This window comes from Lycorma delicatula, chromosome 3, assembly GCF_047948215.1.
Source record: "Lycorma delicatula isolate Av1 chromosome 3, ASM4794821v1, whole genome shotgun sequence".
Taxonomy (NCBI): Eukaryota; Metazoa; Arthropoda; class Insecta; order Hemiptera; family Fulgoridae; genus Lycorma; species Lycorma delicatula.
The window spans coordinates 62,546,229-62,561,195 of NC_134457.1; the positions used below are offsets into that span (position 1 = coordinate 62,546,229).

At 31.0% G+C, this 14,967-nt stretch overlaps 1 protein-coding gene across 1 annotated transcript; it reads right to left on the bottom strand.

Moving 5' to 3' along the window:
• Window positions 1–1,574: 1,574 nt before the first annotated feature.
• On the bottom strand, window positions 1,575–14,783 carry Ufd1 (ubiquitin fusion-degradation 1-like). Its single transcript, XM_075359907.1, has one exon. It carries the CDS (start codon window positions 14,671–14,673, stop codon window positions 13,762–13,764), a length of 912 nt encoding a protein of 303 aa, XP_075216022.1. The 5' UTR covers window positions 14,674–14,783; the 3' UTR covers window positions 1,575–13,761.
• Between the last annotated feature and the right edge of the window lie 184 nt (window positions 14,784–14,967).

Genomic DNA, 14,967 nt, shown 5'->3' on the forward strand with positions numbered 1-14,967 from the left:
CTGAAAAACGATAACGTAGAACTGAAGAAGAGAGGCAAAAAGCAAGAACAGAGAGTTAGAGTTCAATCAAATACACAATGGTCAAATAAAAACTAACATGAGAAGATCGAGACAGGATATTTCTCCTAACATCATTCCTTTGCAAATTCACTCGAAAACATAGTTAAGAAGAATGTTACTTGATGTCATCAAGAGAAGAATGGTATAATGCTGTACAATTATTTAACAAGATACACAGAAGATTCGTAATTAGGTTAATGTCTAATGTGATTAATATTTGCAAAAAAAAAATGCAGAAGACTAATTGGTTTGCTACTGTATATTTTGCCTTGGTGAAGGCCTGTTGAAGTGCCTGTTCCACCAACTTGTGATTCATCTTCCTGAAAAATTCTTGCACATTTTATTTTCTTGCATGAAGTAAAGAAAGTATTATAATCGCAAAAAAATTCTGTTTTCAGATTTCAATGGAAACATCCATTTTGACTAGTTTCATCATGGTGTCTGTACGTATGTATGTATCTTGCATAACTCAAAAACAATTACCCGTAGAATGTTGAAATTTTAGATTTAGGACTGTTGTAACATTTAGTTGTGCACCTCCCCTTTTGATTGCAATCAACTTGACCAAAAGTGTCCAAAAAAGCCAAAAATAAAAAATTTGATTTTGGACTTTTTCTTAACTGCTGTAATAACCCCTCATTGAGAGCTTTTCAATGATATATCATAAGTGGTACTTATTTTCATTGGTTCCAGAGTTGTAGCCAAATTAAATTTTAATCAATGAAAAATTTGGATTTCTCAAAGGGAAGGCACATTGGTTTGAATCAGACTTCATTTCCTTCTTTTTTTTAAATTTAAATATATTGATTTATTAATTATTAACCTCTGACTGTAATTTTTTTTTTTTACAATAAGTAATTTCAATAATAACAATAAAAAAAATATATAAAAAAAAGATCAGAAGTTATTAATGAAATAAAATTTTATGTACTTTTAAAAAAGTGTTATATGTAATTTAATAGGCATACAAGGATGTCATATGGTATTCACATCAGATTTTACCAGTGTAAGATTGTGTAGTCATTTTGAACCTCTTGATTTATTGGAGCTTTAGTTGCACAAAGTGGGTGTTGACTACATTGAAATTGTTTCCAATATATTTGTGTAGTTCAGCTATATGATGTAGGAACAAAATCAGATCCTTTATTTCAATTTGCTGCAGAAAAAAAAGAAAAATTAACATTACATTGCAGTAACAGCAAGTAATACCAGGTATGAGAAAAATTTGAAACAGTCTAATATTTTATAACTGAGTTAAAGTCCAAAACAGATTCATATATATTGAAGCGTATAATTTTAAGTTTACTGTGGGTTTCAGATTTCAATCCACACTTTTGAATCCAGTTGTAATTTTTTAGATGGCTTAAATTTTGTACAATACTTAATATCCATACAAAATTCATGGAAAAAGCAATAATGAAATAAGGCAGTTTCCATACTTTTCTTATATACCACCCAAATTGTTATGAATTATCTCACAAACAGTATCGTTCACACAAATTGATAAACATACATAATAATAATAATTTATTTTCCAAATTAAAAATACACTTTTTTAAGATAAACAATACAATATCATTTACAATGTACTACAAAGTTACAAATTTGATAAATACTTCTGTTGAACTACAACAGTTTGTACCCGTAGTTTCTAATTGAAATACAACAGGATCACAAGAGTAACTATAGTTTTCTAATTTAAAACTGTGATGCAATAATTTATGTTGAAATAATATTTTTTGTGATTTAACAATAGTTTGGAAAATCAGGTACTCCTTGAGGACAATAGTCCTGTCTTAGAAGATAACATCAATTTACTATTAAAAAATGAAGAATATTAAAGATGTATAAATGAGGACAGAAGTGGCTGAGTAAAAATTTAACAATTACTATAAATTAAAGAAATATTAAAAAGAGGGAAAATCATTCAGTTTTTCATTAGAAGTCAAAAGGTGATTCACGATAGCCATAAGCTTTATAGTTCCCTAGGATAACTTGTCAATTTTAATCACAACTGCGTCAAAAAAGAACTCAATTTTTTCATACTAAATGAGCCAGCGCTCAAGAGAAATTGTGAACGAATTTACACCTAGATTATCTTTCACACAATTTGGCAAAAAATTATAAACCTCTGGTTCCATATAAGTGAAAAATCTACGAAAACACTCCTTTTGGGGACTAGGAAGTACAAAATTACCCTTGCTTGACATACCTCGGTCAATTAATATATTTAAGAGCCTTATCTCCACTCCTAAGAAAGAAAGGTTTAAGTACCTTAAACAAGTATAAATGCCTCATAGGGAGCAAGTTCAAGATTAAAAAAAACAGGAATGAATGTGTTCTAGCAGGTAACCTACTTTTATTATACGTATAAGATGTTTCTGGCCTATCACTATACGTCAGATTTTATTAAAATACGTGCTACCTCAACACTCAATTCCATATCTTAAATGAGATTCAACGAAAGTAAAGCATTTTTAGAACACCAATTGGGCAGAAACCCAAAGATAATAAAACTTTCTCACGTAATGTAACATTTCATGCTTTAGACTAAAAGATTTTTTTCCTATGAAAGATTGCAACCAATAGTTACCCCTAGATATTTCATATTATTGACTTGATCAATACTTTCATAACTGCACTCAGCTGTTCTACAGCAAGTGAGAGATTATGATATCTAACATGTGAATTGCTAATTTTCTCACCCTTTAACTGGAAGATTACGTATTTGAATTTAGATACATGTAATGTAATCCCGTATTTTGTTAACCACAACCTAATTTTAAATAAGTCCTCTTCGATAGATTTCAAAACTCAGTCGTATCTTTTATCTCTATAAAAAAGGACAGTATCATCTGCATATGAGGTCAAATAACCTTGAAATTTGGCAAAACAGAAGTCGTTAATATAAATTAGGAAGAGAATTGGGCCCAAAACTGACTCTGAGGGATACTGATTCTAATACTCCCTCGTTATTGAGCCTATTTTTAATCTTAACCTTTTGAGTTCTTTCCTTTAAATACGATTCAAACCAGTTAAAGGCTAAACCTCTTATACCCGCTAGCACCATCTTATTTAATAATATATTATCAACGCATCAAAGGCCTTCTGGATATCCAGAAAGAAGGCGTAACTTTGGAATCTTCATCGATGCCATTTACCAACTATAAGACAAATTTAAGCAAGGCATTTTCAGTGCCTACATTTTTCTGAAAGCAAATTGATTAACACTGGAAAAATTATTTTTATTATGAAAGTTAACCAATCATGAATTCACTAGTTTCCAGAATCTTTGAAAACTGTGAAAACAGGGCTACAGGTCTAAACTTCCCGACATAATTACTATCTCCTTTTTTATAAATAAGAACTACCACTGCTTGTTTAAGTTTATCTGGAAATTTACCCGACTGCAGACTTAAATTGCACAAATACGCAAAAACATGAGAAATATGTTCATACATGAATTTTAGGGCATACAAAGAAATCTCATCAAAACCAGATGACATTTTTGTTTCCATAGAGACTTTATATTTTTTTCAATCTTGAGATAACGTGTCTGCTGTAGGAAATTAGTGGCTCCTACTTCGGTTGAGGTAAAGATATTGTTATATAAATATTGATTCTGAATTATATTTTCAAGAGGTGTTTTTAGTTTCTTGGAGATTCCTAAAAAATAGCTATTAAAAATATCCAAAACCGTTTGAACCTCACTAATTAACTGGCTATTTATCTCAGCTTTAATTCAATCTATGTTATATTTTTATCCTTTTTACCTTATTAACTGATAAATTAGTTTCCACTGTTCCCTATTATTACCAGTGTTAACAATAAAGATGTTTTCAAAATATAATTCTTTAGCATTCCTTATGTCATAAATAAGTCTATTCCTGTACCTATTGTAATAAGTTTTTAAATCTAAATTAGATGGTTGATTTTAACTTATTTCTTTTAATTCTATTTAATAAATTATTTGATACCCAGGTATTATGTCTGTTTTCATGTCCTCCACTTTACGTTCAATTCTATGAAATATTAATGGTTTTTATTTACTATTAATTTTAGTATTGTAAATTAGTATAAAATTAAGTAATAATTTTCTCACAATAATGACCTAATAATTATGACACAAAATTACAACATGAATTTTCTTCCATAACTGAGCTGTTTGTCAACCAATTATCAAAAATAAAATGTCATTTTGTTCAAAATAAAAGGCTTAACATTTTAGCAAAAACATAAATTTTGATAAAACTAATATTTATGGAGATATAACGGATTGAAAAATAAACATGGTCACCATTCTGTAATTTGCAAAGTTAAAAAACCTGTTAAGACCTGATTTTTTGCTAATTTAAAAACCTTATTACCAAGACACTTACCAAATAGTAATGTGATTTGTCTACCCAAACTTAAATGAGATATAAATTATTAATATGAGATATAAATTATTATATTAAAATAACAAAATGGCAGACAGGGGAGACGAAGGAGAAACTGCCACTTTTCCTAAGGATATTTTTTATTTAGTTTAGAATCCGATACTCTGTATGTATTTGGACCGGGTGGGCAATCATTTGCTCTTCAGCTTTACATTGGTCGCAATGTGGGCTTTCTGCAGCTCTCCATTGGGTCAGGCTCCTACTGCAGATACCATAATTTGTGCGAATCCTGTTGATGTTACACCACTGTCTTCTGGGAAGAATAAATCCTGGTACCCTCAGAGTTGGATCTGTTAAAAGGTTGGAGTTAGTGATAATCTGACCTTGCCATAGTGATGTCCAGTGATCCTTTGTGTTGGGGTCGTTGACCCGATTGACAGCAGATGGATGTCTGGACTTCAGTCTCTGGTGCTGTTTGAGAAAATCTATATCGTCATGAATAGGTAAAGATGAGTTAGCATTACATTTTTCCAACTGTGATTTGAGGGCTGCCAGTCGTCTAGTTTGGGAAGGTGCGATATTACTCAGCAATGGAAGCCACTGGAGTGGAGTTGTTCTAATGGTTCCAGTTATGGTTTGCATAGCCTTGTTCAGATGTGTGTTGACAAGCTTGATGTGGCAGCTATTAATCTGAACAAAAGCATAATATTCTGCGGTTGAATGTATGAGGGCTAGTGCACTGATTCTTAAAGTTTTGGCAGTAGCTCCCCAAGACGAAATGGCCAGCTTCTGAATCAGGCTGGCTCTAGTTTTAACTTTAGTTCTGTCAAGCGTGACACTGAGGTATTTTGGGGGTGGGTTATGTTCCAGTGCGATTCCTTCATAGTTAACGGCAAGAGTTTGTTGAGCTTTCCTGTTGTTACGATGGAACGCTGTGACTTCAGTTTTATTTGGATTCGGCAGGAGTCCCCATTTTTTGAAATATATACTGATTGTACCAAGGTCTTCTGACAGTACAACCTCAGTTTAGGCTAAGTTTGAGGTTTGGGTATCAATGGCAATATCATCTGCATACATGAATTTTCGAGAGTAGTTGGTGGTATATCTGAGCTATAAATATTAAACAATAGAAGTGCCAGTACAGATCCTTGTGGTAGGCTGTAGAAAATGCTTGGCTGTCCATTGAGCTGCACTTTGAAAAGTCTATCACAGCATCTCATTCAGTAAATTAAGGAACGATTTGCAAGGAACAAGCTGATACACCTTGAGTAGTAGTACTTCTTTTCCAAGAGGATAATTGTGGTTTGACCATGGACTGAAATGGGTAAAACATTTAAAGGAGATGAAGGTAAAATATTTAAAAATGGTGAGAGTTCTATCTAATTCTTGTTGGGGAGCTGATCAAGCATACATGTTGTGCTTCTACTGAGCTTTGATCTGTTCCTGCTTAGATTATGGATGCACGGCTTATTTGTCTGCATGGGTGACCACTCTAAAGATACTGGATGCAGTCCATCATTCATTTATCCATCTTGCTACAGTTGCATTTTGCTCAAACCTGGTAAGTCTATTAGTGGGCAGTGGTGGGTCATCTCTTTGGAATAGACGAAACCAAATGATATGCTCCTATGTGGCTTGCATTAAAGTGCAACCAAATCATCCAATCTTTGAATGTGGTATTCTCCAATCAGCATATTAATTGGATGAGAACAGCCAGCATTAGCTGCTCCACTAGGCATCAGAGCTCAGCACTTTTTCTTAGCTCTAAATATATAATTACCTCCAGTTCTTACTGTTGCTTCATGTTATTACCTCTCTTGGCAACCTTCTCTAGTAAATTACTGCTTTAGTCTTTGTCACTATCATAAGAACACAAATGTGGTTAAATTACGAGAAAAATTCTATAATCTTATAAAAAGCGCGAGTTCTATCGTTTACAAGGACGGCTCTAAAAACATTAATTCTGTTTGTTGTATTTTATGGTTGGCAACAGAACATACATGTTTGGCCTTCCCAGCATCATCAGGATTTTCGTTGCGGTACTGTATGCTATTAAGGCTTTAAATATAATTAGCCCAACATTTTGACACACACTAGTCTGCTCAGATTCTATGAGTGCTTTACAAGCGATTAGTGACATGTACTTCAGATACCCTATTGTCTGTGAGATTCAGTGTTATTTCTCAAATGACTCAACGTAATACAATTGTGAGCTTCTGCTGGATCCCAAGCCAAAATTAGAATTTCAGGCAAAGAATGCACTGATAGTGTGGCAAAATAGGCTTGTAACCAGCCTCCTTTCACTAAATGCGTTGTTTCGAACAATTTTGCCTGTTTTCTGAAAAGGGTAGTTCATGATGAGTGGCAAACTGAATGGAACGTTACAATCAATGATAAACTTTATCCAGTTAAGAACACTGTCATCATGGAGCTCCTCATGCAGGAATAACTATTGAGAGGAGATTATTTGTTACTTGCGGGTAGGGCACACAGGGCTCACTCATGGATATCTGATAACTCAAACAGATGCACCCATTTGTATTTGCTACGACTGCTAACTAACTCTACACCACATCCTTATGGATTGTGTCTGTTAGGCAGCACTGCCTTGCTAGTTTAAACGACGGGCTAACATGCAAAATATGTTAGGTAACAATGAAACAATGTTATCTAATATTTTACAGTTTTTTAGGGCTGTCCATTTATATTCAAATATTTGTGTTTTCTGTATTATGTTTCAGCTATTTAAACCAATGTTAATTTTTAATATTTATCTATTTATCATATAAATATCCTGTCCGGCACTGATAATGACACTTTGTTGCGCGAAAAAAATATTTGTTATGTGAAAATAATAATGGAAATTTTCTCAAATTGGTTAACAACTGGCACAATTTGATAACATAATGAAATTGTAAAAATAAAGAAATTAACATTCACTATTTTGGGAAAATTAAACAGAATCAATTATTGCTGATGTTTTATAAAGTCATATATTGTCAAGTTAAAATAAGCTAAATATTCTATTATTGTTGATTACCTACAAGATATCAGTAAAGTAGAACAAATGTCTATTGTCCTGCGATTTGTTCATATTGAAGAGGAGATACGATTCGAAATACGAGAACATTTAACTTTTCTTAAGGTGAGCGAAATTGCAGAAGCTCTTACAAATTAAGTATTAGAAACATTAGATAAATGTGAAATTTCTTTAACAAATATATGTGGCTAAGGGTATGATAATGGTGTAAATATGAGAGGGCAAAACACAGATATGCACAAAAAGAATTTTAATTTAAAGAATCATGCTTTTTTTTTGTGCTCCGTCACTCTCATTTTCTGAATTTGGTAATTAGTGATGCATGAAAATTATCAAAAAATTTATTTCATTTTTTATGTAATAGTTCAGTAAATTTATCATTTTTTTTAGTAATGGCACACATCGAAGGGCAATTTTGAAATGTAATTTAAAAGATAAGTTAACGCTTAAACCACTGAGCATGACCAGATGGGCAAGCAGAGCCTGTCTCTGTGGCAGTGTTTCACCCTTTCATCTGGAGGTCCCGAGTTTAAAACCCAGTCAGGCATGACATTTCACATGCTACAAAATTGCCATTTCATCTCATCCTCTGAAGCAGTATCTAACGAAGGTGCTGGAGACTAAAAAAACAAGATAGGAAAACAAAATTGATGCAATTAGACATTTTAGATATTCAGTTGGAGAAATTTATGACTGTTTATATGAAATAAGTGAAAATATTTCATTTGACATTGTTTCTCATCATGAAGCAGAATCCTTAACTAAAATAATTAACAACTTGAATTTTGCTTGCAACACTATAATTAGACATGATATTTTAAACAGAATAAATGTAGTCAGTAAAATTCTACAAAACGTATCTACTGACATCTCAAATGCAAAATCCATTTTAATAAAGCAGCAGATTATTTTAAGGATATTCGTACAGGCTTCAATTTAAGGATGGATTTGAAAATATAGTAAAACCCATAATTTTGAGCACATCAAATCAGACCAAGAAAAATTAAAAAGCAATCTAATTATGAATATGAAGATAAAGCTATTAATTCGAAGGAGAAATTCAAATTAGTGTTTTTTTTTATTTTACATATTGGACATTATTCACACAAGAAAGATTTTATCAGTTAAATGAATATATTGATAAAACTGAATTTTTGTATGACATTGGAAATCTAAAACAAAGTTTTACAAAACTACAGCTTCTTCAACACTGTAAAGATACTTATTTAGCTGTGAGTGACAATACAGACATTGGCATTAATGGTACTGATCTCTACAAGGTATTACTATACCTTTATAGTAATAGAAGGTCTGATAAAGGTATATTACCTTTATCAGACCTTCTAACACTGAACATGCCACCAATAGAAATACTGGAATTTATTCTAAAAAATAATTTAGCATGTTTCTGTGGCTCTGAGAATTCTTTTAATGATACCTGTGTCAGTAGCAGTGGGAGAAAGAAGTTTCTCCAAATTGAAAATAATAAAAAATTACTTAAGAAGCTATTAAGATTACTTAAGAATTTATTGAAATTGTAGTTAGTCCTGAAGAACCCCTCCATTGTTCAGATTACTTTTCAAATTGTCAAGGACTAGCTACCATTTCAATAGAGTCAAACAGCTAAAACTCTCATTTTTGCACAGCTGTTGAAAGATTTTGCATCAAAGAAAACTAAGAGATGTTTTATTTTATTTTTTTAATATATATTTATACTTTATTCTTAAATAATATTCATATACTGCATTTTTCTAGATAAAAAATGTTGATATCCAGTTTACTTTCTTTTTATCACCAATAGAGGTTCTTTATTTTGGATAAATATTTTAATAATCTGACATAAGTACCAAAATATCAGGCAGCCACAAAAGGTTTGCTTGGAACAACAAATAAGCTTTGGCTGGCCTTGGTTGAAGACATCATTTCTTCAATATTAAAACAGATTGTAAATTAATTTTAAAACATTTACATTACAGTGATTTCTTGTAATATAATAAATTATATAGTTTTTTTTAAAAATTGTACTTCTTTTTATTATTACTTAGAATCAAATTATCTATTAAAAAGGATTAATAAAATGATTAAAGTAGCCATGTCTTGAGAATCACACAATCAGAAAGTGTTGTAGATTTTCTACTACTTCATATTCATAACTGATGTTTTATTACCAAACTTACAATTATTCTTTTACAACTGACATGATTTAATAGGGATTACAAAAAAAAAAAATTAATGTACTCTCTGCTATAAACAGAATATCAAATACACAAAAACGAAATTTTAAAGTAACTCAAAAATAAATGGAATACTAATTATACTTGTACTGATTTTTTAATAAAATATATTTAATGTGAGGAAATGACAAAAACAGTTTCTATCAAAAGGGATGACAGTGGTTTCTGGATCAACATTTTTGATATGCTGTTCAGCTCATATCTAAACAAGAACAAGATCAAAAATTAATGTGAAGGTTGCAATCAATAAAAACAAATATACCATTAAGGTGTGATGTGAACAGACTACATTTAAAATTATTACTTCATTAATAAAAATCATATTAAAAATAAAAATTAATGGTAGTCTACAGATTAACACACAGCAGAGTTCTATTTTACTACTCTTTTAGAAGTGTTTATATATTTGTTTACAAACAAACAACTAGATCATAGTGTATATCAATTGTTCAGCCAACATACTTATTAAAATTTTTATTAAGAGTAAGGAAACATAGGTAACAGCACTTTTCAAAGTCAATGGTAAATGTATCAGAAATAAAAGTATAAGAGTAATTTTAAATAATAAAACACTGTTACTTCTAAGAATACTGTTCTAAAATTATAGAATAGTCAACTCGACTCAACTCACTATACCCAGTCTTACAAGATCCCAAAGTTAATACCAAAGACACAGATAGTTGCATTATATAAGGTACTTACTTTAATACCCTAGAAAGATTACACAGGTCAACATGATTTTTGTCTCACAAGTACCAATAGGTGTACTTAATGCAGTTTTTTATCCTGCTTTCAAATATGTATTTGGAATTTCTCCATCACCCACAGATTTTTATTTAAGTTTTTAAAATATTTTTTCATCAATTTGTCCATTGCCAAGTAAAAGCTCCTAGAGCATTGTAAATATGATGAAACCAAATGAGCTAACACAAAGAGTAGCATTGGTACTGCTGTGCAGGTTCAGATGTGTATAGACATGTACAAACATGATCTAGTGTAGCAGACATTCATCAAAATGATGCCAGTTGTAAACCAGTAAACACGTCATTGTGAGTGCTTTGTGTCTCAATTATTTGTATTACATATTTACAACTTTATTTTTTTAATTAATGTTAGTTACAAAATGCTTAGAGTTTGTTTAAATCATCCTAACAATTTTTGTTATGTATGTGGTAAAGTGATGCTCAAATCTCAAAAGCGAAACCTTTCTCCATTAGTAAAAAAGTGTTATGAACTTTATTTTGATTTTGGGTGTAAAGTTGGGGGCCAAACAAGGGCCTGGGCGCCTGTTGTTTATCATGTTCTAGGGTTCTCAGGGCATGGAAAAATGGCACACACCACATCCCATTTGCTATCCCTATGATTTGGAGGGAACCCAAAGATCACCCTTCTGGCTATTATTTCTTCTTAACAAGCATTAAAGGGATTACATCAAAAAATACAGTGCTATATCCTAACTTGCAATCTGCAATGAGACCAGTTCCACAATGTGAAGAATTGCCCATACCAAAGCCTCCATAATGTGTGATAACATTAGATGAAGAGAGCCAAGTCTGATGGAAGTAAAGAAGAAAAATAAACAGATTCTGATGATACAACTTTTGAACAAAGCAGTTCAATAAATTCCTATCAGTACCTGTGGCTCACTCTGCTAGTATGAAAGAAACACACAAAAACTTTAAATTTATATTGGAAAAGCTTCAATATGCAGTATTGAATGGAATATTTGTGGCAATTTGAAGGTAATTGCACTTATTCTTAGTCTGCAGCTTAGTTACATAAAGTACTGTTGTTTTTTGTTTGAATGAGAAAGTAGGGACAGAAAAAAACCATTTCATTAGAAAAGAATGGCCTAATATGAACTACTCACTTCTGAACAGAAAAAATGTGAAACATGACCCATTGTGTAATCCTAAAAATTTGTATCTACCTCTGTTACATATCAAACTAGAATTTCATCAAAGCCATGGGCAATACTCCTGGTTTCATGTACTTAAAACACTAGTTCCCAAAAATTAATGATGTAAAAGTGAAAAAAGGAATATTTGTGGCTCCACAAACATGATCACTAATGCATGAAAAATTTGAGGAACTATTGAATCCACTGGAGAAAACAGCTTGACAAGCATTCAAAACTGTTACTCAAGAGTTTTTTGGGAAGATGAAAGACAGAAAATTACCGTGATATATTCAACAGATCTTGTAACATCTTATAAAAGTTTGGGTTGTCATATATCCTTGTAAGTACACTTCCTGCACTTGCGCCTAGATTTCTTCCCAGAAAATCTTGGTGCGGTGAGTACAGGAAACAATTTCATCAGGAGATTTCAGCTATGGAAAAGAGGTATCAAGGCAAATGTAATCCTAATATGCTGGCTGATTATTGTTGAACCACCAAGAGGAATGCTTCACAGGAGAAATATAGGAGAAAATCGTCATTCTCCCTTTCTAGGTGAGTAAAATGTTTGAATATTATGTAGTTAAGAATGCAGAAAGTATTAAAATGTTTGAAATTATGCCTGTCTCTCAAAAACCTTGAGTGATGGGAAAACCTATATCATATTTAAGTTCTGGAGTAAAAATACTATCAGAATCACATTTTTCTTCTAGAAAAAGCTTTTTTTCCTATTGTTATCAACAGCAATATTGTAGAAGATAATAAAACAAGATAATTATGAAGTTTTAAATAACTTACAGAATTCATTTACGATTTATTTTATGAAATTTGAATGTTTACTTAGTTTGTAATTTAAGTTTTATAGATATTTGATAATATTTATAAAAAATGTTTTGAATCTTACAAGAAAATACTTTTAATTGTAAACCTAAGTTTTTTGTTTTTTTGTTAATGATATCGCCATTTGATGTAATGACCTTTATAAAGTAAAATTAACATGTTATTTGATAGTGATGAAAATTAAAACGATTTCTTAACTTGATCCAAGTATTTTAGTATTCAGTAATTCATCTGATAGTCTAGTAGGACGAGTTATTTTTTAATATTAAATAAGTGAAGTATTTGACTGTTCCTATAGTTGTATCAATTAAGAAAATTCTTATCCCTTTGAAAGATAAGTAAGTTTAATTACTTAAACTTACTGTTATGGAACCTTCAAATATTACTAAAAATGTAACTTTTAGGTGGTAAGACAGTGTTAACCCAATACAAAAGAAAAAAAATAAGAATATTTAATTTTTGTAGATTTTAAAAACATTTATTTAAATTTTAAAACACTTCAAAAGGGTTAACTGAAGTAGATTCTTGAACTGATATTATTAGGTTATGGTTTCAGATAAAAAATAATTTGCAGAATGCAAAAATAGTTAATATGAATAGCAGCGAATTTAATATATCAATATTATTAATTTAGGGCAATGTTCAGTAAAGAAAATATAAAAATTGATCAAACTAAAGAAGAAGCTAGTGTTAAAAAGCTGACTTAAATAAAAACATGGTAGAAAATTCTTAGAATGTCAAAAAACCTACATTATAAAGTATCAATTAGGTTTTAATGACAATTTAAATAGTTAAGTATGTAAATAATTCATATTAAATACATAAGAATACTTTGGAGAATATTAATATATAATGAATACACTGTCCTTATGCCAAAACAAATATTCAAAAAGATACATTTGGATTGAATTGTCAAATCTGTTTATAATCATTTAGCTGACCTCCAGAGACTTTCAAATGTTAGGTTTGCAGATTTCTTCAAATAAATGTTATTCGTCCAGAATACCTACATATAACTAACTAAAGAAAATTGATAGAAATACTTCAAAATTTGACTCAAGTAAATTAAAACGCTTACTGCTCAAAACATAAATAAATAAAATATTCATTTAAATATATCAGATCTAATGAATAATTGTTACATCTATTTTCAAACATTATTTTTTTATTATAATAATGGGTAGAGTGAATCATGAATAATTTACAATTATATAAAACTTTAAAAAATCAAATAAAGTCGTTATTGAGACCAGAGTTACTGATTATGTTTGTTAAAAAGTAAAACAAAAACTTCATGCAACAGATATCACATTACAAAGCACGAGCTTTACTTTGACGTAAGGAATAGCCCTGTCCAGAAAATGCTTTAAAGTCTTCATCCCCTCTTTTCGGATCATCTGAAGCTTTTGGCCGGGAATGTCTAAAAAACTGAATTGTGCCAATCTTATAATCATAATCTGGAATACCACGCTGATAAGTTATTTTTGTAGCAGCAGAATCAGAAGAAGTGTTGTCATCTTTCTTTTTTTTCTTTCCATCCAATCTATTTCCTTCACACTTAAATGCAACAAATCCTTTTGGTTCAGGCATTAACTCAGCAGGATCTATTACCATTTCTTCATCTTTTATCCGTTCCTTCTTTTCCTCTTGATATCCAACTGGAGAAGCAAACTCAACATTCATATCGCATTCAATAATGGTCACAGCATTTCCTGGCTGTGTTTCTAAAACACAAAGCTCATAAACTTTTTTGTTGTAATTTATAGCTATTATATCACCAGTTGTAAGACAAGCAAAATTCCTCAAAGAGTTTTCCAGAACGGCTTTGGGATTCGTTATGTCCAAGAAGTCTGATGACTGTGGTTGAAATTTTGAGAAGGTAGCAACAGGCAGGCTAACGTTTTCAATTTGTATGAGATTTCCTTCCTCAAGCAAAAGGTTATGCATCATCCAATAAGGCAGATAAACTTTACCTTCATCTGCAATAAATTCTAGCACACCGCAATGAGTGACTCGGCTTGTTTTAACATTAGTTAATTTGAACAGCATTGGAAAACTAATATTTAATCTGGTTAGATGGTCTAAAGCAGAAGGAGGCATAATAATTTTGCCACCTCTTTCAACATCTTCTCTCTCGTTCCCAGACAGCATTGAAACAGAAAAACATGAGAACTGCTTATTAAATGATCTAGGAATTTCGGGAAATAGACTGAAACTGAACATCTTGAGATATTATTATATAAAAAACACCAATAGAACGCAAATCACTGAATTGTAAATCACTAACACTGACTGACAACTTTGTTACGCCAGTTGTTCTCAGCCTTATAAATATTGTTTCAGCATCGTGACACATCAGGTGTTTCTGAACTACATATGATTGATATTGTTAGATGACATAAATGTCGTTCATTCTTTAAGTAAAAAAGTTTGGACTAAAATTTTAAAGAAAAACGAAAAATCATATATTTTTTAATGATGTATGGTTTACGCATTCAGCGGTTTATCATGTTATTC

Excerpts from the sequence above, each read along its gene's own strand:
- Ufd1 (XM_075359907.1), bottom strand. The coding sequence starts at position 14,673 with ATGTTCAGTTTCAGTCTATTTCCCGAAATTCCTAGATCATTTAATAAG.